Below are 21,231 nucleotides of genomic sequence, written 5' to 3'. Positions count from 1 at the left end.
ACTAAAAAGAACAAAACCGTCCAAAGACAGAAGCCGGAGAACACACTCAGATCGGGAGTGATGGAGGTGAGAGCTCTGGGAGCCTAACCTAGTATTACCTCTTCCTCTGGGCTTTCTGCCACGCTGGCTGCCGCCTCCTCCCCGCTGTGCTGGGGCCTCAGGGTGGACGGGTTTTTACGCCGGATGGACCCACGGGAAGAATCTGTAATGCTCTGGATCTGTAATGACAACCAAAAAAAACTATTAAAATTCTAATTTCCCTGTGGAGTTTAGTCTTCCTTCAGTCAAAAAAACAGGCAAGTGCAAGTCCAGGCCAGTTTACCAACCAATTTCCTGCCCCAGAGCAGATATTCAAAGCGCACAAAGTGATAATTAAAATGTCCAAATGAGTGACACGTTCCCTGGTTGTCCATGAAGATTAAAATTTCATTTCTTTTCCCATCCTGGTTATATGTAACATAGACATTTCTGGTTTACCTCTCTCTCCATCTCATTCTTGGTCAGATGCATCTGTTTGAGGATCTGTGATCGCTGCTCCATTATCAGGGTCTTCTCATAGGTGTATGCTGATATGTCACCGTCATGCTTAAAAAAGAAAACACATTTTTAATGCCTAACTGGGATGCCGGGAGTTTACACGGCATCATAAAGTTTCTCTGAAAAGAAAACATTTAAAAAAATAAATAAAAATAAATGAATCCTCTCCTTGCAGGATGCTTGTGACTCAGATTATGTGCCAGACAAATCTCTCACCATCTCCACCACTTCCACCTCAGCGTCAATACGCAGGTGATAGAGGAAGGTGAGGAGGTCTTTCTTCATCTGGATGCTGTTGTCATCCATTTGAGCAACAGTGAAGATGCGCATCCTGCACTTCCTCCACACCTACGGAGCAAAACAGGAACATTCACACTGGAGGCTGACGTTAGTAATGTGCTGTTAAGACAGGTCCCTCTTAACTTGTGCTCATGATGTATTATATAAAACAGTTGAACTAAGCCTCCTCGGGTGTAAAGACTACCATCTCTTTTTTTCCCCACCTTGTGCTGGCGCAGCAGGAAGGGCAGAAGCATCAGCATGCCTCCATCGTGGACAATCCACCAGACGTCTATGTGGCCTTCAGTGAAGCGCTCTCCGTTGGATGGATAGCTGGAGATGTTCTTGGGAACCAACAAGGCCAGACTGGCTATGGTTGTCTCTCTAACCACCTCTGTAGAAGGAGAGTAAAAATGTAGGAGAATTTGTTCACTACAACCCTTTAGAGTCAGCACAGAACTCGATGAATACTGCGTTATTGAGGCTGATGATAACATCCACATGAGGGTTAAAACTAGCACATTGTACGCAAATTACTTTTAAAAATAAAGATACATTCAAATTTGTTATGAAGAGTGAGACTATTCACCGAGAACAAACCATGAAAGCATTAATATTATCTCAAACACTGTGTTGCAGGTTTGCAGACAGCATCTGTATCAGACTATATGATATCAGTAACTCTATGATATAATCAGATGTAAACAGAAAAAAGTACAGTATATAACAGCTAGATGCACGTTTGTGTCATTTTAAAAATGTTTAAAAGGTGACACCGGCATGGCTGAAGTCACTGAGTCAGTTTTTGATTGTACCACATCACTCTCGGACAGCAAAATCTCACAGAGTAAAGGAAGATGTCAATAGTGCTTCTTAATGTACCAAATCATCAATCCGAGACATTCAAACTTCATGGAACATATTGTATGCTGCCTTCAAATGGACATTTTGATTTGCTATTCACATGGACACCCCACGTTTTTGGTATTAAAACTGTTGTAAGTTGTGACAACACTGCTGCAAAGTCACGGTGTAAAGAGGAGGTTGTTGGGAATAATATAAAAGAAAAATCAGCATGAGTCATTTTTCTCAAAACTTCAGCAAACAAAGGTTGGAAAGGACTGAAGGCTGTCTGTGACTCTCCTGTGAGACAGTAAAATATAAAACTATCGTCAAAATTCATTGAAGGCCCAAGAATCTCAGGGTCGAGTCTAAATCCTTTGCTTGGCCGTTCAGTTAATTCATGAGTTTGCTGATCGTTTCTTCGGATGGAAACAAAGGATCAAAGCCGTCAGACGTGAAACGGAGGTGACGCACTAACAAACATCTAAGATATCTTTTATTCCACCGGTGGACTCACCGATGAAATTCCTAAACTGCTGATGGTACTCGGGATGTTTCCAGTTACGGGGCCAGCTGACCATCACGGTGTTGTGCTTCAGACCTCCGAGGCCCCCGACCTGGATCAGGTGGGACGTCCCGTCTCTGAGGTTGGAGGAGATGACGACCTGGGAGAAACCCTTCACCTTCTCTGTCTCCATCAGCTTACGCAAAGACTGCAGGCACAGAGGAAGGCTGTTAGGGAAGGCCTGGATCATATAATTGATAGTGTGCATGGTGAAGCAGTGAGAGGTGGGTGATATTAAACCCTTGTTTATGTAGCAACGTGTGTGATGTGCGGGGTAGGACCTGATCTGCTCTCTGGGCCTCAGCGTAGTTGTCCAGGAAGGTTCCTTGAACGGAGGTGCCGACGATGGTCAGACCCTTCCCCGCTTTCAGCTGATTGGTCAGAGAGAGCAGACGGGGCTGCTCCACGTTCTGCTCTTCGTCCACGCTCACCAGAACCAGGACCTGAGGCCTGACACAACAACAAACAAAGCAGCAGGGGGGTGAAACGCGGCAGAGAGAAATCCACAGGAAACTCAAAACAAGCATCTTAAACTGTCAACAGGGACTGAGCTGACCTCCAGTTCTTGGTGTGCGGCGGGCCCTCCTCCAGCCTCATTAGGGCAAAGCGTGCGGCGCTGAGCGAGATGCCACGTATCCCGTCACCCCACTCCTTCTCAGCTCTGTCTCACAGAATATTTATCGGTTACCGCATGACGCATCCACCCCATCGATGTGAACCATTATGTGACTATTGACAAAGGAGCCTTATGTTCAATAAAAACAAGCCTCCGTCCTTTGCTGTTTTTAAAACGCCGTTGGATGCTGAAATAAAAGTCTTGTGTTGATTTCTTACCCGCAGAACTCAATGTATTTGTAGATGCAGGTGGCGATGCCCATGGCGACTATGGCGTAATACCAAGAGCAGATGAACATGAGCGCAAGGCACAGGCTCATACCCAGGAACGACAGAGCCCTGTGGGAGATCAGATTGAAACACAGGAGTGAGCTCAGGTTGGAAAAGGGAAGCTATGCATTTTGTTTGATGCTGCAAAGTCCTTCGTGGAACACAGACGAGCAAACCTCGGGTTTCCATGACAATGCAAATGCACACAGAGTTATCCTTATAGGCAATGCTGTTTGTGTGGGTTTCAGGGAAGAGAGTGTCTCTGTAGGTAGAGTTAAGTATGTTTTTGTTCATCCTGTGTCCATGAGTCCTGCGTGCATGTGCAAAGTGTTGTTCACCACATTCCTGCCAAGGCTTTGGAGGCAGTGGCGCCATATGGAAAAGTTAGAACAATTCCAAGGGCCCCTGACTCATAGGAACCCCATAAGATAGGTTGTTTTCACTTGATTTTGGCAGTAAACATTCTGCTAATCAAAAGGTAAATAATATTAACCAACCACCCCCGTAAAATGGTTCGGTCCTACCTTAGTGCATGGGTGGCGCAGGCAGCAGTCCATAGTTCTTAGATCAGTCACAAAGTTGCCCAATAGCAAAGGAAGTATCTGGTTTTAAAGCATTTTTGGAGAAGTCTGCATTGTTTTACTCATATTTCATACACTGCCTGTGACTGTTGCAGGGAGAGAGCCTTAAGTGAGCTAAACTGATAAAAAACTATTTGAGGTCCACAATGTCCCAGGTCAGGTTTTAGAGTCGTGCCACGTTGTCCAGTGAAAGTCAGTTGGCCAGAAAGCTGGACTTCATAGACTTGATAAATGAGTTTGCACCAAGAAGGCTCCACACTGGGCTCTTGGGGACTTTTAAGTTGGTTCCCTTACTTTGTTATGGCCATATTTCATATATGGGGGGGGGTCCCAATGTCACACCAAGTACATTTTGTTGAACCACACACAGCGTATATTTAGCATACGTTTGGTAACACAGACTTACAAACTCACCAGTGGTAGAATTTAAAGCGCGGCCTCCAGTTTGGCGTCCTGAGCAAAGTCTGCAGGGCGCAGGCGAGGTTGACGAACATGTAGCACATCAGGAAGAACCTGAAGAAAGAGAGATGAAGAGAGCAAGAAACGAGAAGACAACGAAGAGAGACAGTGAGGAGGATCATGTCTAGAATGGACGTTATTAGAGATGAACATACGCTACTGCCCTTACATGGAGAGGATGGGTGCAACTGCATCCAAGGAGGCAATGATGATGCCAATCTCACAGATGCTAGCTGTGAGTAGAAGCGCCCAGGTGGGCTCTCCGTTGGCTTTGCCATGGCCAAACACCTGCAACAGCATAAAAGTATTATATAGGTACAATACACATTAAATTCACATTTTAATCATTTAATAATAATGTAAAAAAAATGACATATAAGCTTGTTTTTTTTTTTTTTTTGTTAGCGATGAGTTTGAATGCTGTTGTACACATGCACTCACTCTAAGAAAAGGGATGATGCCGTCCCTGGATATGGCCTGTAGGAGACGTGGGGCTCCCGTCAGACTCTGAAGTCCTGCTCCACAGGTGGAGAAGAAGGAGCCAAACACTATGACCCACGGAGACGGCCATGCCAGCGTACCAATCACCAAGTTACCATTGACCCCTTCACCGAACCTGCAGAGACAAGGGAAGAGAGAAATATGAGCTGTAATAATGTTTTAGAGGTGAACTGAACTCTCTGAACAACCTGAATACCCCTGAAACGATTAAAGCCTCAATCAGCTCAAAATTAAGCCATGCCAGGTAAATTGATTTTATTGATTTAATCAGCTCCCTCAGTGTCTTTCAGTTAGTTTTACACCTGCCCTTGAGTTATTATTGCCCTCTTTGTATTTAGGCTGAGTGATCTCTTTGTCAGTTTGTCTGTTCACACTGTCGTGTCGCCACTATGTTCCCGGTTTGTACTAAGTTTGAGGGTTTTTTTGGGTTGTGGTTTGTTCTTTATGATTTTGCACCATTTGATCTTTCACATGCTCCTCTATTCACTGGGCTGGTAACCTTGTGATCAGCATTTTTATTAAAAATGACAACCCCGAGCATTTCAGCTCACGAGGAAATGCAGTAAACTTCCTTTAATGTCAAGTTTAGGACATAAACTGATCATCCATAACATAATGACCACCTTCCTAATATCGTGTATGTCTCCAAAACAGTCGTGACTCGTCAGAGAATGGGCATGGGCCTTCTCAGGGTGTCCTGTGGTGTCTGGTAATAGAATGTTGTTAGTGGGGGGGCATTTGGGTCCTATGGATTGAGGGGAGGGCCCCTTGAGGATCAGGCTTGTTCCACAGTTACTTCCTTGTGCTATTTTTCATGTTTTTGTTTTTTTTCAGTTGTTCCTAAACCGTCTTTGTGTGTGTCTGTGTCAAGCTGTTGTTCAGTTGTTTTCTTTGATTTGAATATGAGCAAAATGTTATATTCCAGATACTTAATATCTACAGAGATTTAAATAATTAGACTTACTTGTCTCTTAGGACTACTCCTTCTATGCAAGCACCAAAAAGCACCACACAGGACATGTCTGGGAAAAAAACTGTTAAAGAATACATCGAGAATACATTGTTGAGACTGTCTGACTCAAACATAAAGACAAAGGTTAAATGAATCAGCAATGTAGGATCATTTTTTAAAAGAAAACAGAAATCGATGAAGGCTCATTGAAGGATACACACAGTGGACGTGGTGGTGATAGCTGCAATGGTGCCGATAGGGATGGACTTCTGAGCGTCGCGTAGGTCTCCAGACCGGTTTGAGCCAGCCATGATACCTGTGAGTTAAACGAGGTTTGAGGTTTTACACCTGCATGGTGAGACAGTTCTCCCTCTTTGCCCCTCCTCTGTGAACTGGGTCCATTTCACTGGTGTCACAGTAGCGAAGTTCTCCGCTCAAACTTAATTATTTGAACTGAGACATTTAGATGCAAACTGGGAGTACAGCTCTGCCTTGAGTCAGAGAACTCATATGAGATGGATTATCATGGGAATAGAGAGTACGTGCAGTGTTGGTGCCAGTGCCCTGAGCTTGTCACTCCCCAAAGGAACACCATGTTCCTCCTTTAATGCAACACAGACTCAGACCCAGTTCAGGTCACGTATGGTCCATTTTTAAAGCATTTTTTAAGTGAAAACAGCTGCTCCGTGTACATTACACTGATTTAGGTGGTGACATTGAACCAGAACATCGAGTTACAATAGTGAAAAGCCTAGTAGACCTTAAGGGATAAATCATTACACTGTAGGTGAGGTAAGGGTTATAGCTCAACATGTACTATAAGCTGTAATGTTTGCAATAAAACCATAAAATCATTTTTCAAGTGAGTTTTACTATTTTTGATCTTTAACACGACCATATCAAAGTTTTTCCTGATGAATTTACAGTTTTACAATTTTAGTTTTTGTGTGTAAATGATGCAGCACAGCCTCTCCTGTGAATGAAAACCTCCTTGTGTCTTCAGTGCTCAATATCTAACTGGTGCTGACCTGTGACAGACGGGAAGTATATCCCCACCAGCAGGGTGAAGAAGCTGGTGATGTCAGCCTGGACGTAGCGGTTGGAGCTGGTGGACACACTGTCCGGATCCACATCCGATGCGATTCCGCGCTTCTCCAGGATCATCCCTTTTTCCAGATAGTTACCAAACAGGTTCTCTGAGAGGAAGGTCAGCGCAGGGAGAAATTACAGGAATTAATCTTCAGTCAGTCTGGGACTGTGGATGGAAAAACTCTTAAGGGGGTGAAATTACCGGCCAAGATGCCACTAGTGACTCCTGGGATGCCCTGTATCTCTGTGACGTTGTTGTTATTAAAGTATTCGTCACAAGTCGCATTGAGCGACTCGGAGTCGCAGAAGCTCCTCCACAATTTGGTGGTGATGGTCTCGTTGTCTATTTCGATGACCTTCGCGCACACGTCATATACTTTCGACATAAGAGTTCGATTTCCCAGGAGACACACGCTGCAAAGGAAATCAGCTAAGGCATCACTGTTGACATCAACTAACACTTTGAACGGTGAACCAAAGAGCCACTTACGGAAAGACAGGGGGTTCGACGGCGGACTTGATGACACCGCCATATACAGCCACAATAGATAGGATGACGCAGGCCAGGAAGACCAGCGCCAGCTTGTTGACATATTTGACTCCCACAAACACCACCAGCGCCATGAAGCTCAGCACAATGGTGCCGTACACCCGCATGTTGTTGAGAAGAGCCTCCTCTGCCTCCGGCCCCTCCAGGCCCTCGATCTTAAAAATGGCTGCCTGAGGAACAATATAAATCTAAAAGAGTGGGGAGACAGAAAAATAGAGAGCAAGACAGAAAGAAATGAGGTAGAGAGGATGAAAAAAAAAAAAAAAGAGAAAGTAGGGTGAAGTATGATGGAGAAGATAATATGCAAGAAAATTAAAAACTGTACACCAAAAGAAGAAAGACTTTCATTCTCTAAGCTCATTTAAAATGCTCTATTTTTGCAGTTACAGCCCTTGTTATAAATAGCTTCCTGTAATGAGATGCAGTTAGTGTTCAACAAAATGACAAGATTTCTGCTTTTAATGGCTGGATGTGGGGAGATAGTGACAAAAGTAAGTTTTTTTTGCGCTCTAATGGAGGTCATGGTGACACATCATTATACAAGCAAATGTCATCATCATCATCATTATACAGGGATGATTTTCTGAATAAAATTGTCTTTAAATTATCGTCAGTGTCACATACAGACATGGAACTGTCCCAGACATGGTATCTGCCCTGAGGGGTTTGGTTTTGACCATAATTTAAAACGATTTTGCCTTGGTTTGTGGAATATTGCTTTTTTTTCTTTTTTTTTTGTCAGTTTCTACGCAGAAGAAGCCAGTCTGAGGTGGGAACAAAAAACTTTGCTGCTGTAGAATAAAAACACAGCCGATGTTGCAGAATTGTCCCATTTTAACACCATGAATTAAATCAATATTTAATAATGTGCTTTATTTATAGACCCCTTCACGGTTTGTAAACAACGTGATGTTTTTTAGGGGGCGGGACTTAACTGGATGCCAAACAGCTCAAACACTATAGCTTGTAAATGGCGGTAAGCATATTTCAATGAACTCTTTTGGCAAGAATGGACGAGGAAAAATCATATTTTAGAGAATATACTAATACACTCACTCTCCGAGACCGTGAGTGTTATTTTAAAAAGTTGGACTACATTCAACGACCCCTACACTCTCACTCACTGGATGGACTGGATGTGACAAAAGGAGGACACAGAGGGGATGAAGTCTAGTCTGATTTTATCTAGTGAAGCCTCTCCAACAAAGATATTACAAGAAGTAAGTGAAACCACTGTGGGGGGTAAAGTAGTAAATGCAACTTCTGCTTGGACACCCCTGAAACACAACTAACGTTGCGTTAGCTCGCGATTAGCATTAGCATCAACACGTAACAAGAATATCCTAAATAAGCATTAACTTACCGTAATTTCAGTCACGTTGTAGTCTAATCCATAACGTTGAAACCGATGATTCATTACATATTAATCTTATCTGTTGATTATCTCACTCCAATTCTTTCTGTTAATCATCAAAACCAAACCAAAGTTGTCTACCACAGACAGTCGCCCTTTTGTGATAAAACTTAAAGTTAGTGTTTTTGATTTTTCGGTTTTGGCAACAGAAAATACAGCACGACGACATTTTCACGGTTGAAAGTGACGCCTCAAGCTTCCCTCTGTTTTGTCTCCAGTTAACATTGTGACGTCACAGTGGCGCAGGCCACGAAGGGGTCTATAAGTAGTGGGACGCTGAATGAAATGAAGCCATACACACATGCCTTGTCACGCAAAGAGGGCTAAATAAGACAACAGGAGTTATTTAATAATTAAATCTCCTTACCAGCAGAATTTCAATACAGCCAAGAATGTACATGGCACCTGCGAACGTGGTGCCCAGGTAGAAGCAGATCCCCACAGCTCCACCGAACTCAGGCCCCAGGGAGCGAGAGATCATGTAATACGAACCTCCGGCTGTGAGTCACAGACACACAGAAGACTCAGTGCACTGCTCACTGTCAGACACATCAGCACATGCCCTCGGATGTGTGCTCACCTGGTACGACTCCGTTCGTCGCAATGGCACTCATGGAGATGGCTGTGAGCATGGTCTGAAAAGCAAAAATCAGGCAACAGAGGAGGATTACAGGCCTCTGAACGCAGCAGGTGGGCAAGACAAATTAAGTGTGGCTGACAGTGAGGCCTCGATGAACCGAGGAGAAAAAGTGCAAGGAGGAAAAACATCCAGCAGCACAAGCGTCTGACTCATCTGGTCGTGCTGAAAGGGACAATCAGGCAAATGCTATCACTTCAGTGAAACTGCTTGATATAGCCTGAGATGGAAAGAAACTCATTACATTTACTAGACTAGAAGCGCTGTGGATATATGAAATGATATGGTACCTGCATGCTATTTGAGGAAAATGAGCCTTCTACAGCTAAAGGAACTATTTTTCAATCCTGCCAGGGATACTGAATGAGAATGAACAGGGGAAATAGATCAGCTGTGTCGGCATATGATGCTATTAGTAATGAGGCTAAAATAAGACTTTGCCATCAAAAGTGACCACTTATAAAAAAAAAAAACTTGTTCTTGACAAGGTAAAATAATTCAGATTTGCACCCAATGTCAAAACCTTACCACGCTCCTCTTGAAAAAGTATGGACTAATAACAGTAACATTGGGAATTGTTGACTTTTGAAACATTAGCATAATGGTGCTTCTACTCAGTTGAGGCCATTCTACCTAAAAAGATTAACCAAAGAAGGTGGAACATCAGAGATTGCTCCGCATGTCTCTTTTGCTTGTTGTGGAGCAATAACATCTTTTGTAAACAGGCCAATAAGAGTTCAGACTCTGCTGGGTCAGAGCAGGATTTCAGCAGGATTTACTCAAACCCGAGAGCTTTCAGCATCAACAAACAAATCTACAATGGAAGCAGTATGTCTTCTCCAGGCAAGTTAGCTCCGTTGAAATGCACTCTAAAAGCAAATGATTTCAGAATTATACATTATCTTAGTGTCTGAACACAATAAAGTAAAACATCTATATAGATAAGAAAAAATGATGAAGATAGAGCTCTACAGGTTGTGCACCTGCATGTAAGTTCATATATAATTTGCAACAGTTAATATGATGGATCAAATCTGCAGTTATTTTTGTGTCTATATCGCTTGTGAAAGATAAGATGCTCCCACATGCAGTTTTCAAATAACTTCTATTATAAACTGGCTAATACTACTGGCTTTACTCAAAACTGAGAGCTTTCAGCATCAACAAACACATTTTCAATAAAATCAGCATGTCTGTGTCGGGGCTCTGAATGGTCCCAGGGCTCTTAAGCAGAATACCTTAATCCTGGATTTACTATATAACCTCCAGCATTTACAGAAAGGAAATGATATGTACGTGTACAACCTGTATTTACAACACATGTTGGTTGCAGAGAGCGAGATGTTGCAGACAAACACTACAGCTGTTGTTTTACTCACTGTAGAACAACACATGAAGACGATAATGAAGGAGCCGAAGACGCCCCCAATCCCGACCATCCACGTCATCCGCAGGAAGAGGATAACCCCAAAAATGTTCTGGATACAAGGCAAGTACACTCCCATCAGAGTGCCCAGTTGAGGAGCCTGAGAAATAATAATAATAATACATGTGTTTTAGTTTTCCATATACCTCATATTTTCACAGTTTCTCAGACTTATGATCCGTCAGTGAGTCTCAGTTGTCTCCTAAAATTGAAAGTCATCAAATTTGTACTTTCATTATAAAGATAGAGCTTTGTTCTTTAAAAAAAATTTCCACATATGCCACACCGTACTGTTTGACACTTTATTATTTCTATATATCCTATCTATTATGTCTGTGCAACTCAATGTTTCCCATACAACTTAAAATAGAAATGAGAAAAGAGAGAGAATTATATGTAATTAGTGTATAAAAACCGGCATAGATGCACTTCATTGTGTGCCTGTATCCTCCGTTATTAAAATACAGGGAAACAGACTCAAGCCCAGATGAGGACCAACAAATGATGAGCCAAAGGAAACAAAAGGGAGGCACCTGTGAAAGTTTAAGCAAAAACAACAGAAAACATGTTTCTGTAAAAGCATCGGTTACATGAGATGTGCACGATGAAATGTGGAAACCAGATCTTTTCTTCTCTTTTAAGGTTAAACAATTTGCCTTGATGTTCTTCTTTAAAGCCATCTTTCTTGTGTCATAGGTAATGCTTCCAAGTTGCAGTTCAAAAGCAAAGAAGGACACTAAAATGATTTTATTTCTGAGTTGATAAAATGAAAATGAAATAAGTTTAAGTAAAGCAGCATTGTTTTTAAGAAAGAGTTTCTCCGTTAGGTCTTTAAGTGATACAGATGCACGCAACTCTGTGCAGAGTCTAGTAGCCATTTTGGGCCACTTCTGTTGTGCTCAAGCTATTTTATTTATGGTTAAAAACACGGTGGTATGATTAACTTATGCCTATGCAAAAAGAATTCCTTTTTTAAATTGTAAGAAGTACAGTGTATTCAAAATCTTTGAAAAAGAGCACATTTTGTCTTGACAGCTGATAATATTTTGCAGTATTTTAAAATGTCTTTCAATGACCTGTAACGTGCACTAACTACACAATTTTTTCAATTTTTGAAGCTTGTAAGCTAATAATAATTTTGGCACCCGTGTTCATTTTGTCTGATAATCCATTGATTCACACGTAGACAAGCACGTCTACACATGTACGCACATAACTTCAATAGAGGGAATGCACGTGACGTCACAGCTAGCGAAGTCTCCGTGGTTACGGCCACTGAGTGGCAAAAAGTGATGACAGTTGAACCTGGAGATTGGACACATTGGTACACATAGGCTGTACCAACAGTTTTGAAAAGCAGCCGGAGATATATTTTTACAGATATCTCCGACTCCCAAAGAAAAGAGAAGTAAATGGATCACTGCATTACGAACAACTGGAATCCAGGCACAGAAACATGGTGTTGTGGTTCACATTTAGTGTCAGGTAACATTAATTTATGCTGTATTTTTTGATGGTGTCTCTTTTTCTGCCCTCAGCTGCTCTGACCTTGACAGGTTTTTTAGACGGACGTGCCCCGCTCCCCTCCTCGTTATTCTCTGCCTCTTCATGCTCTTTGCTGCCAGTCGGCAGGTTGGAGTAGTTGGCCAGAGTGCTGAGCAGAGAGGAAACCATTGGACTGGTGTCCATCTCCTCCTGCAGCACAAACACAGATCCATTACTTTATATCAGACCAGGAAATCTACTGGTACTATACAACCACCTTCAACTTAGCATAAACATTTTGGCCTTAAAGCATCATTAAAGCTTCTGTCACATCATGAAGTAGAGTTCCCACCTCAAATAGAGCCATGTTCTTGCCGTCATACTGCTGGCTCTTTTCTGCATCACTGGCTGCACTGCTGTTGATGAAAGGACTGCTCTCTTTGGGGTTCCCATCACCTGAGACACAGAAACACCAGCCAGCAGCATAAAAATCAACTTCACTCAGTTCAGAAACACCAGATGTGTAGATGTGATTTGTTTGTTTTTTTTTTTTATGTCGGAAGTGCTCATACAGTGGGGGAAATAAGTATTTGATCCCCTGCTGAATTTGTAAGTTTGCCCACTTCCATAGAAATGATCAGACTCTGGTTTTTATGGTTGTTTATTGGTTATGGGTATAGACAGAATATCAATCGAAAATGCATAAAAAACACACAATCTAAAAGTTATAAATTGTTATGTATTTTATTAAGGGAAATAAGTATTTGATCCCCAACAATTCACTTAGAATTCAGGCTCCTACAGATTGGCTGGTGCGCATGTGGCACACAGCTGTGCTCAGTCAACTAATTACCAATACTCCTGATCTTAACTCGTCATGTATATAAAGCACACCTGCTCTAAGAATCAGTTTCTTACATTCCAACTTCTACAGCACCATGGGCAAGACCAAAGAGCTGTCAAAAGATGTCAGGGACAAGATTGTAGACCTGCACAAGGCTGGTATAGGTTACAAAACCATCAGCAAAAGGCTTGGTGAGAAGGTGACAACTATTGGTGCCATTATTCGCAAGTGGAAGACCCATAAAAGGACCATCAACTGTCCTCGGTCTGGAGCTCCCCGCAAAATCTCGCCTCATGGAGTGAGGATGATGATGAGAAAGGTGAGGGAGCAGCCTAAAACAACACGGCAGGAGCTTGTTAATGATCTGGAAGCAGTTGGGACCTCCGTCACCAAGAAAACAGTTGGCAACACACTGCGCCGTTATGGATTGAACTCTTGCAGTGCCCGCAAGGTCCCCCTGCTCAAGAAGGCACATGTACAGGCCCGCCTTAAGTTTGCCAGTGAACATCTAAATGACTCAGAGAAGGCTTGGGAGAAAGTGCTGTGGTCTGACGAAACCAAAGTTGAGCTATTTGGCATTAACTCGACCCGCCGTGTTTGGAGGATGAAAAAACGTGAGTATGACCCAAAGAACACCATACCCACGGTTAAGCATGGAGGTGGAAACATCATGTTTTGGGGCTGTTTTTCAGCAAAGGGTACAGGGCAACTTCACCGCATTATGGGGCCAATGAATGCAGCCATGTACTGTAACATCTTGGACAAAAACCTTCTTTCCTCAGCAAGAACACTGAAGATGCCTCGTGGGTGGTTTTCCAACATGACAATGACCCAAAACATACTGCCAGGACAACAAAGGAGTGGCTCAAGAAGAAGCATATTAAGGTCATGGAGTGGCCTAGTCAGTCTCCAGACCTTAACCCGATCGAAAACCTGTGGAGGGAGCTGAAGCTCCGAGTTTCCAAGAGGCAGCCAAGAAACTTGAAGGATTTAGAGACTGTCTGTAAAGATGAATGGGCCAAAATCCCTCCTGCGCTGTGTGCAAACCTGGTGACCAACTACAAGAAACGTCTCATCGCTTTGCTTGCCAACAAAGGTTTCTCTACAAAGTACTGACTTGTGTTGTGCTTGGGGATCAAATACTTATTTCCCTTAATAAAATACATAACAATTTATAACTTTTAGATTGTGTGTTTTTTATGCATTTTCGACTGATATTCTGTCTATACCCATAACCAGTAAACAACCATAAAAACCAGAGTCTGATCATTTCTATGGAAGTGGGCAAACTTACAAATTCAGCAGGGGATCAAATACTTATTTCCCCCACTGTATGTATCCTTAGACAGATGTCCTCAATCTGTACAAAAATACAATGTTGAACTAAAGCTAATATCAATCAATCAATCAATCAATCAATGGCTAATATGAACATTCAGTGGGGGGCATTGGACAAAATGCACTCAGCCCGTCAGTTGTGTCTTTTAGTGTTACCATGTTGAGTTGGAGCAGTAATAACACTTAGGGGAAATTCCTAACTACAAGACAGAAGAATTGGATGATACACTTGATTTATCTACAGAAACTCAAAGGCCAAAGCTTAACACTGGCTGATGATAAATTCGGAAGGACAACTGGATTTTGTCCTTTATAAGTTACAATGCAAGCGAGAAGGACATGCTGTGAACCAAGGCTTCAGAGAGTCCACCCTGTCGATTTTATCAGCAGATAAGTCAACCCAAAACTACGTTTATTGACGGACACCTCATGAAAAAAAACACCAGTTTGAAGAGAAGGGTGAAGACCTTATTTATATTTCTGCATTCCCGCTTGCAGGTTAGGTTACCACAGTACTGTTTAAAATGATCTCACTGGTAAAGTGCCCAACACACACATAGTGCACCCTATATTCCTGCCCCACTGACTGGACTGCTTTTGCTGGTTTGCATTTCTTTGAGGCCCAGGATTTGAATGATTGGTGCCTGATCCCTGAGCAGCCATGCTGTCTGCCACACAAAATTAAAGCTGATGGGTAATGTTATTTTGCAGCTCAGCTCAGAGTCCCAGGAGAGACTTTCCTCCGGCTCCTCAGGAAACAGCAGAAGAAAACTAAAGGGTCACTTCATAGTTCATAGTTATGGCACAGTAAAGTAATTAAAATAAACTTTCTACCTATTGGCGCAGTCTTTGCATTCAACATATGTTGCGTGTTTCACAGTAGAGCAGAACGACAAAACCGCTTGCAGCAGGAATGTCTTACTAGGAGGCCTCCGCACAAATGGACAGGGTTACAGTCAGGTCACATTTCCATAGCAATGTTTGATAATGACCTGATGCTTATGTATTTTGTTCATTTTCTTTTCTCTGTATTGCAGTTTGTGGCTCTGAAGAGTAGAACGCCACCACATAATTCAGCCGAGAGTGTGTTGGCGCAAATATACATCTTATGTATGAGATAACTGTCCCTGAGATTTATTTTGGTAAGGTTTCCAATATTGGCATCAAGTAAAGTCAGAAACATATGTTATTACATAAAGAAACAAATACTGGTGGGATTTGTGGTACCACCTGGGTGGGTACTCCGGTTTCCTCTCCCCTCCAAAAGTGTACTCATGAGGTTGATTGATGACTCTAAATTGACTCTAGGTGTGAGTGTGAGTGCGAATGGTTGTTTGCTTTATTGCGATTTCGACATACCTACAACTGTTATGCCAGCACAATGAAATTGCATTTCTCTCTGACATCTGTGCAGACTTAGATAAATAGGTAAAAAACTCAGTTAAAATAAGTTAAAAGTGTCAATTAGGACTGATAACATAGGGGTTAATGAGACTAAACCTAAGCAGCAAAGTTGCAGACTGTAACAATGAGACAGAAGGGACTAGAAGGTTTGAAGATGTGAGAGGATCTGCAGTATGAGAAATCAGTCTCTGCTCTCTGTTGATAAGAGCAGCTTTAACTAAGTAAGTACCTAAACAAGCTCATCAGAATAAATTAAGAAATATCAGATCTGTGCAGTATTTTGTAGCTCTTCCTTACCTCCCAGCTAAAAGTCGCACTTCTGGTTTCCCCGTGTGCACAACGAATGAGTCAATCATATCGTATACACGTGTATGCAGACACATACAAGTAGTTTGTTTTCTGCATTCCTGCGTGCTAGAGTTACTTCCTTTAATGCAGGCGCAGAATATATTTGGTCAGATGGCTGGTCTTTGTGATGTGTTAAAGTGCAAAATCTTGGTCCAGATAAAGCGACATGAGGCGGAAACCACAGTCGACCTTAGAAGAAAGTTCACTGATATTGTTCTGATTTGTCTGCGCATTTAGAAGCTATAACAAATTTACCTTTCACAGTCTATCATTTGTCACAAAAAAGTAAATAACTGCTCCTTGGATCGAGTCTGAACTGTGTGCAATTCCTAATAATTATTTTTCTCCTCCATATGTTTTTTATTATGGGACATTTTCCTCCCTCCTTCCGTTTAAATTTGAAGAAAACTGTGTCTCCTGTAGAAAAATGAGCACATTTAACACGTTTCTTGGGGTATAATAGATTCCAGAAAGCCTGTTTCAGTCATGAAAAGAGCCACCTGCTGCAAAGTATCTTCTTGTTGCTCAAGTCAACGCATTCAAGCAACTTCCAATTGCTAACCAGTATTATAAACCAATCCTTAAAGCAAAGAGGAGAGTTGAGTCTCAGCCAAACTGCTCTCACTCAGCACATAATCCTCTGAATGATGGGCTGCTCTCCTAAAGACACATAGCCTGTCAAACTGGATTAGGGAACATTTCCTTTTTGTGTTGTCGTTGAGATTTCTGTCCTTTCAGTGTCTGAGCTCAGCACATTGGAAACACCTGAACGCAACATGTCATATCTGGACCGATGTAAACTCTGCTGCTGGGGAGGCTGCTCTTTTCCTGATGCCCTGAATGTAAAATCCAGGTCCTTTATTCCCAACCACCTGACTATTCTGTAATCCACCACAATTTTTAAATCTGCATTTAAAGCTCATTTTTGCCTGTGGCTTAGAATGAAATCAGCTTTACAAATGTTTTACTAAATGCTTTTGTGCGAGTGTGCGTCACATATATTTTGTGGTAGTTCTCGTGCAGATGCAGATGTACAACTCAAAATGTAGGAAGCAGATCAAACACTTCACAGCCTGGCTTTTGTTTTTGCTTCCTCATCCTCAGTGAGAAGCTCTAAGACATTTAACGTGTTGGACAGTGGACGGTGGTGGATCTTTGCTAGCACTCGTGAGCTATTAACTGGGAGTGTTGTACTGTAAACATCCTTGAAAAACATTCCTACAAATAAAAGTTGCACTGTTTTTCAGAAACTCACATGTATGTGTTTCTGCTTTGAGATTAGAAACCACATTAATCTCGTCATCAATCAGCATGTGACCTCGGAGAGTAACCAACCCCCAGAGCACAGGTCTGACTTGAATTGATCTTCTGATTCATCACGGTGACAGACAAGGTTATTAAAACCATCAGTCTTTCTTTATTTTGGCACATGTGCTTTTCATATGATTGGATATCCAGTAGGAACAAGTGGAACTTTACATTTGACTAGTAGTTCATTAAAGATCACCAAACAGGCTGATGAAATGTATTTATCTGAAACCCCCCCCCCCCCGTAAATATCTGTATGAAGTAACTATGAGTTAATTATGAACTAATGAGTCATAAAACATTAACTGATCACATAAACCTTTATCATCTGTCAGTGAGCAATTCATGAGACATGCTGCACCAGTAACACTGTATAAGGCTCTTTTTGGTGTTACATTGCTGCATTTTATTATTTTAATTCTTGCAAAACTTAAATCCAGTACTTTAAATAATGAATCCTTCTTTAGGAAGTCTCCTTATGTTACTCTAAGAAGGTGAATGCGGTGAACATTAGCGTGTTAACATTGTCAATGTGAGTATGTGAGGATTTAGCTTCCTCAGAAAATGACTCTACTCTTGTTTTCTGTTAAAATGAAAAACCCAAAGCCGCTTAATGCTCCCTGAAATAATTCCCCCTTATGTCTGAGGATGTACATACTGTACAAAGAAATCCACATCTATAACAGATGCCCGAACAATATATTAGGATTAAATACTTTCAAGGGGGTTTTGCTGTCTGTCTGCACAGTAATCCTGCGCAGGTAGGATGCTGCAACTCTTCAGTCAGCTCTTCAGAAATCCTCCGGATCTTCTCTCCCTGTGAGGGCTTGGCTCATGGTCCGCATGTATGGACAGACAAACCTTCCGTGATGTCACAAATAGGATTTCTGAGGAGCAGTTTTGAAGCTCAGTGTGACGTCTCTGGCTGTTGCCACGGTAAAGCCTGAATCCACGTAATGTTTGGCTAATCCAAAGATGGGCAAAGATGTGGATCGTGAGTGGAGCTGAGGCAGCCTGGTGAGGCATAGGCAGGCCGTGCATTTAACATGGTTTTTGGGGAATAACCCTCTTTTAGGAAAACCGTAACGTGCTATTCAAGGATGTTGACTTACTTTTTTGGCTTGGAAGATTGCCACTTGACTCAGACTTATCAAACCTTTTGTTGCTCATTCCAAGAGAGCCTACCACTTGTAGTCCTCTAATTCTGCAGGTTTTGTCAGTGTTTTCTGACATTAAGTTGGATTTCTCAACCAAAGAGTTAAAAACTGTTTCTCTCCAAGTATGTGAAGATTGGATGTCACTATTATGCCGATGACACCCCATTATTCATCACTCTTTGACTGTGAGATTTCTTTTGAGAGCCAGCAAGCCCTCACATCTGACAATTTGTTACAAAATAAAAAATAAAAATAAAAACATTGCTAATTTTCCTGGATAAAAGACATATATGTCTAAATGACTGGTACTGAATTACTTTCCGTAATTGGTTTATGTCTGTAAAACATTTAAACCCTACAATACTGTCTCATTGTGTATCTATTATTAAATGTATTTATAGACTTATTTTAATTGAAATTAATATTTGTATTATTTTGAAGTTAGTTTAGCATCAGACCTGCTCACGGAAACTAGGAGTCTCAAAGTTGTTTTTTTGTCATCTTATAATTACATTACAATACATTTTAAAACAGTTGTTTCTTTTAATATTCACTGGAGCTCTAAAAAGCAACGTAGTGAAGGACAAAGCTACTGACCGCATTTCACGTTGAAGTCATCCTAAGAAAGAGTCTGCTCGTCTGGCGCCTGAGGGCTGTGAAAACTTGTTTTGGTCTTGTCTGTAGATTTTGGTTTGAGCTGATGAGTAGAAAACAGTTGTAACATTGCATAACTCCTGTCTGTCCATCTGTCTTTGGCACATTAAACTACCTTTAGTCTGGCCAAGTGCTGTAAATTTGCAATATCAATTCTGATAAACCAAAGTTGAGTCTGGTTCGAAGGTGCACCGAGGAGAGAAAAGGTATCTAGACCAGAGGTTCAGACTCCAGTAATGCCTGTGTGAAGCAACATCATTGCTCCATATATATGATGTGGGTCATCATGAAACATACTGGAAACTATCAGGTCAAAGAGGTGCAATCAGTTCCTGACTAGCTTATGGTTTGATGACGACCCTGGTGAAGCCCACAAACCAAAATGACTTCTGCTTCCAATAAAGCTGCACAGACATTTTCCCTTTGATTTCACAGAACAACAACAACAACAGAAGAATCATTGCCAAAGAGGTTAAAGAGTGTTAACAGTGACCTACATAGATTAGTTCCCGGAAACTGAGCAGGTAGAGGAGGTTTATAGGGTTGTAAACAGCATTTAGGATTAATCTGTAGCCACTTCCAGAAGCTTGGTTGAAGAACCACACGTGACTAGAATTATTCAAGCATTATTACTACCTCAGTTTCAATAAGTTTGCGGTGACACAATAGACTGCAGCCAGTGAAAATGTCAGATATATAATTATTTGACACATGATATAAATATAATATGTTATTCTCTAAAAGAGGTTAATGGATAATGCCATGTCTTTTGAATTTATTTGAGTTCAGCTGAGTTCAGGTCAGGTCAACGAGTGTACTGGATGGGGAGGTTAATGTGCACTCAAGGGTGCAGGATAAAAAAAAAAAGAAATGACAGCAAAGTACAGCATGTCCTAAAAGGAGGGGAATATGAACACAAATTTGTAACAGCAGATATATTTTGAGTTTAAATTTTAACTTAGTATCACCATATTTAATTTTACCAGAATATCTAATCATATCACCTTATTGTATAGTGACTATTTATTCCTTGTTGTAGTTTGTGTATCTTCAGGTACTTGCAAATCCACAGTTTTTCCATGATCTATATCTACTCATGTTACTTACGGTTTGTTATCCAAACTTGAACTTGCTTAAAAGCTCCTACAGAATAATAATGCTCCATATAAACCCCTCAACCAGAATGATGAAGGACAAGATTTACCCAGAAATCGTTAGAGGGCTGAGGATGCTGTCTTCTCCACTTACAGTGGGGGAAATAAGTATTTGATCCCCTGCTGAATTTGTAAGTTTGCCCACTTCCATAGAAATGATCAGACTCTGGTTTTTATGGTTGTTTACTGGTTATGGGTATAGACAGAATATCAGTCGAAAATGCATAAAAAACACACAATCTAAAAGTTATAAATTGTTATGTATTTTATTAAGGGAAATAAGTATTTGATCCCCAAGCACAACACAAGTCAGTACTTTGTAGAGAAACCTTTGTTGGCAAGCAAAGCGATGAGACGTTTCTTGTAGTTGGTCACCAGGTTTGCACACAGCGCAGGAGGGATTTTGGCCCATTCATCTTTACAGACAGTCTCTAAATCCTTCAAGTTTCTTGGCTGCCTCTTGGAAACTCGGAGCTTCAGCTCCCTCCACAGGTTTTCGATCGGGTTAAGGTCTGGAGACTGACTAGGCCACTCCATGACCTTAATATGCTTCTTCTTGAGCCACTCCTTTGTTGTCCTGGCAGTATGTTTTGGGTCATTGTCATGTTGGAAAACCCACCCACGAGGCATCTTCAGTGTTCTTGCTGAGGAAAGAAGGTTTTTGTCCAAGATGTTACAGTACATGGCTGCATTCATTGGCCCCATAATGCGGTGAAGTTGCCCTGTACCCTTTGCTGAAAAACAGCCCCAAAACATGATGTTTCCACCTCCATGCTTAACCGTGGGTATGGTGTTCTTTGGGTCATACTCACGTTTTTTCA

At 41.6% G+C, this 21,231-nt stretch overlaps 1 protein-coding gene across 4 annotated transcripts in view; it reads right to left on the bottom strand.

Annotated features, from left to right (window-relative positions):
• Positions 1 to 21,231, bottom strand: part of slc12a5b (solute carrier family 12 member 5b) — a 39,642-nt gene that overhangs the window by 4,337 nt on the left and 14,074 nt on the right. For all 4 annotated transcript variants that reach the window (XM_047611569.1, XM_047611576.1, XM_047611560.1 and 1 more), the window contains 21 exons: positions 12,556 to 12,659; positions 12,267 to 12,413; positions 10,672 to 10,818; positions 9,236 to 9,290; positions 9,023 to 9,153; positions 7,182 to 7,429; positions 6,894 to 7,105; positions 6,631 to 6,798; positions 5,820 to 5,918; positions 5,615 to 5,672; positions 4,591 to 4,765; positions 4,319 to 4,437; positions 4,105 to 4,203; positions 3,059 to 3,178; positions 2,781 to 2,885; positions 2,506 to 2,674; positions 2,177 to 2,372; positions 1,041 to 1,210; positions 754 to 885; positions 478 to 585; positions 99 to 218 (listed from right to left, as the gene is read on the bottom strand). In XM_047611569.1, coding sequence (XP_047467525.1) covers positions 99 to 218; positions 478 to 585; positions 754 to 885; positions 1,041 to 1,210; positions 2,177 to 2,372; positions 2,506 to 2,674; positions 2,781 to 2,885; positions 3,059 to 3,178; positions 4,105 to 4,203; positions 4,319 to 4,437; positions 4,591 to 4,765; positions 5,615 to 5,672; positions 5,820 to 5,918; positions 6,631 to 6,798; positions 6,894 to 7,105; positions 7,182 to 7,429; positions 9,023 to 9,153; positions 9,236 to 9,290; positions 10,672 to 10,818; positions 12,267 to 12,413; positions 12,556 to 12,659 — 2,882 coding nt within the window. The remainder of the gene's footprint in view (positions 1 to 98; positions 219 to 477; positions 586 to 753; positions 886 to 1,040; positions 1,211 to 2,176; positions 2,373 to 2,505; positions 2,675 to 2,780; positions 2,886 to 3,058; positions 3,179 to 4,104; positions 4,204 to 4,318; positions 4,438 to 4,590; positions 4,766 to 5,614; positions 5,673 to 5,819; positions 5,919 to 6,630; positions 6,799 to 6,893; positions 7,106 to 7,181; positions 7,430 to 9,022; positions 9,154 to 9,235; positions 9,291 to 10,671; positions 10,819 to 12,266; positions 12,414 to 12,555; positions 12,660 to 21,231) is intronic.

Source organism: Mugil cephalus, chromosome 1 (assembly GCF_022458985.1).
Source record: "Mugil cephalus isolate CIBA_MC_2020 chromosome 1, CIBA_Mcephalus_1.1, whole genome shotgun sequence".
Classification (NCBI taxonomy): domain Eukaryota; kingdom Metazoa; phylum Chordata; class Actinopteri; order Mugiliformes; family Mugilidae; genus Mugil; species Mugil cephalus.
The sequence above is the reverse complement of the archived record's forward strand: the minus strand, read 5'-3'. Positions and strand labels throughout refer to the sequence as shown.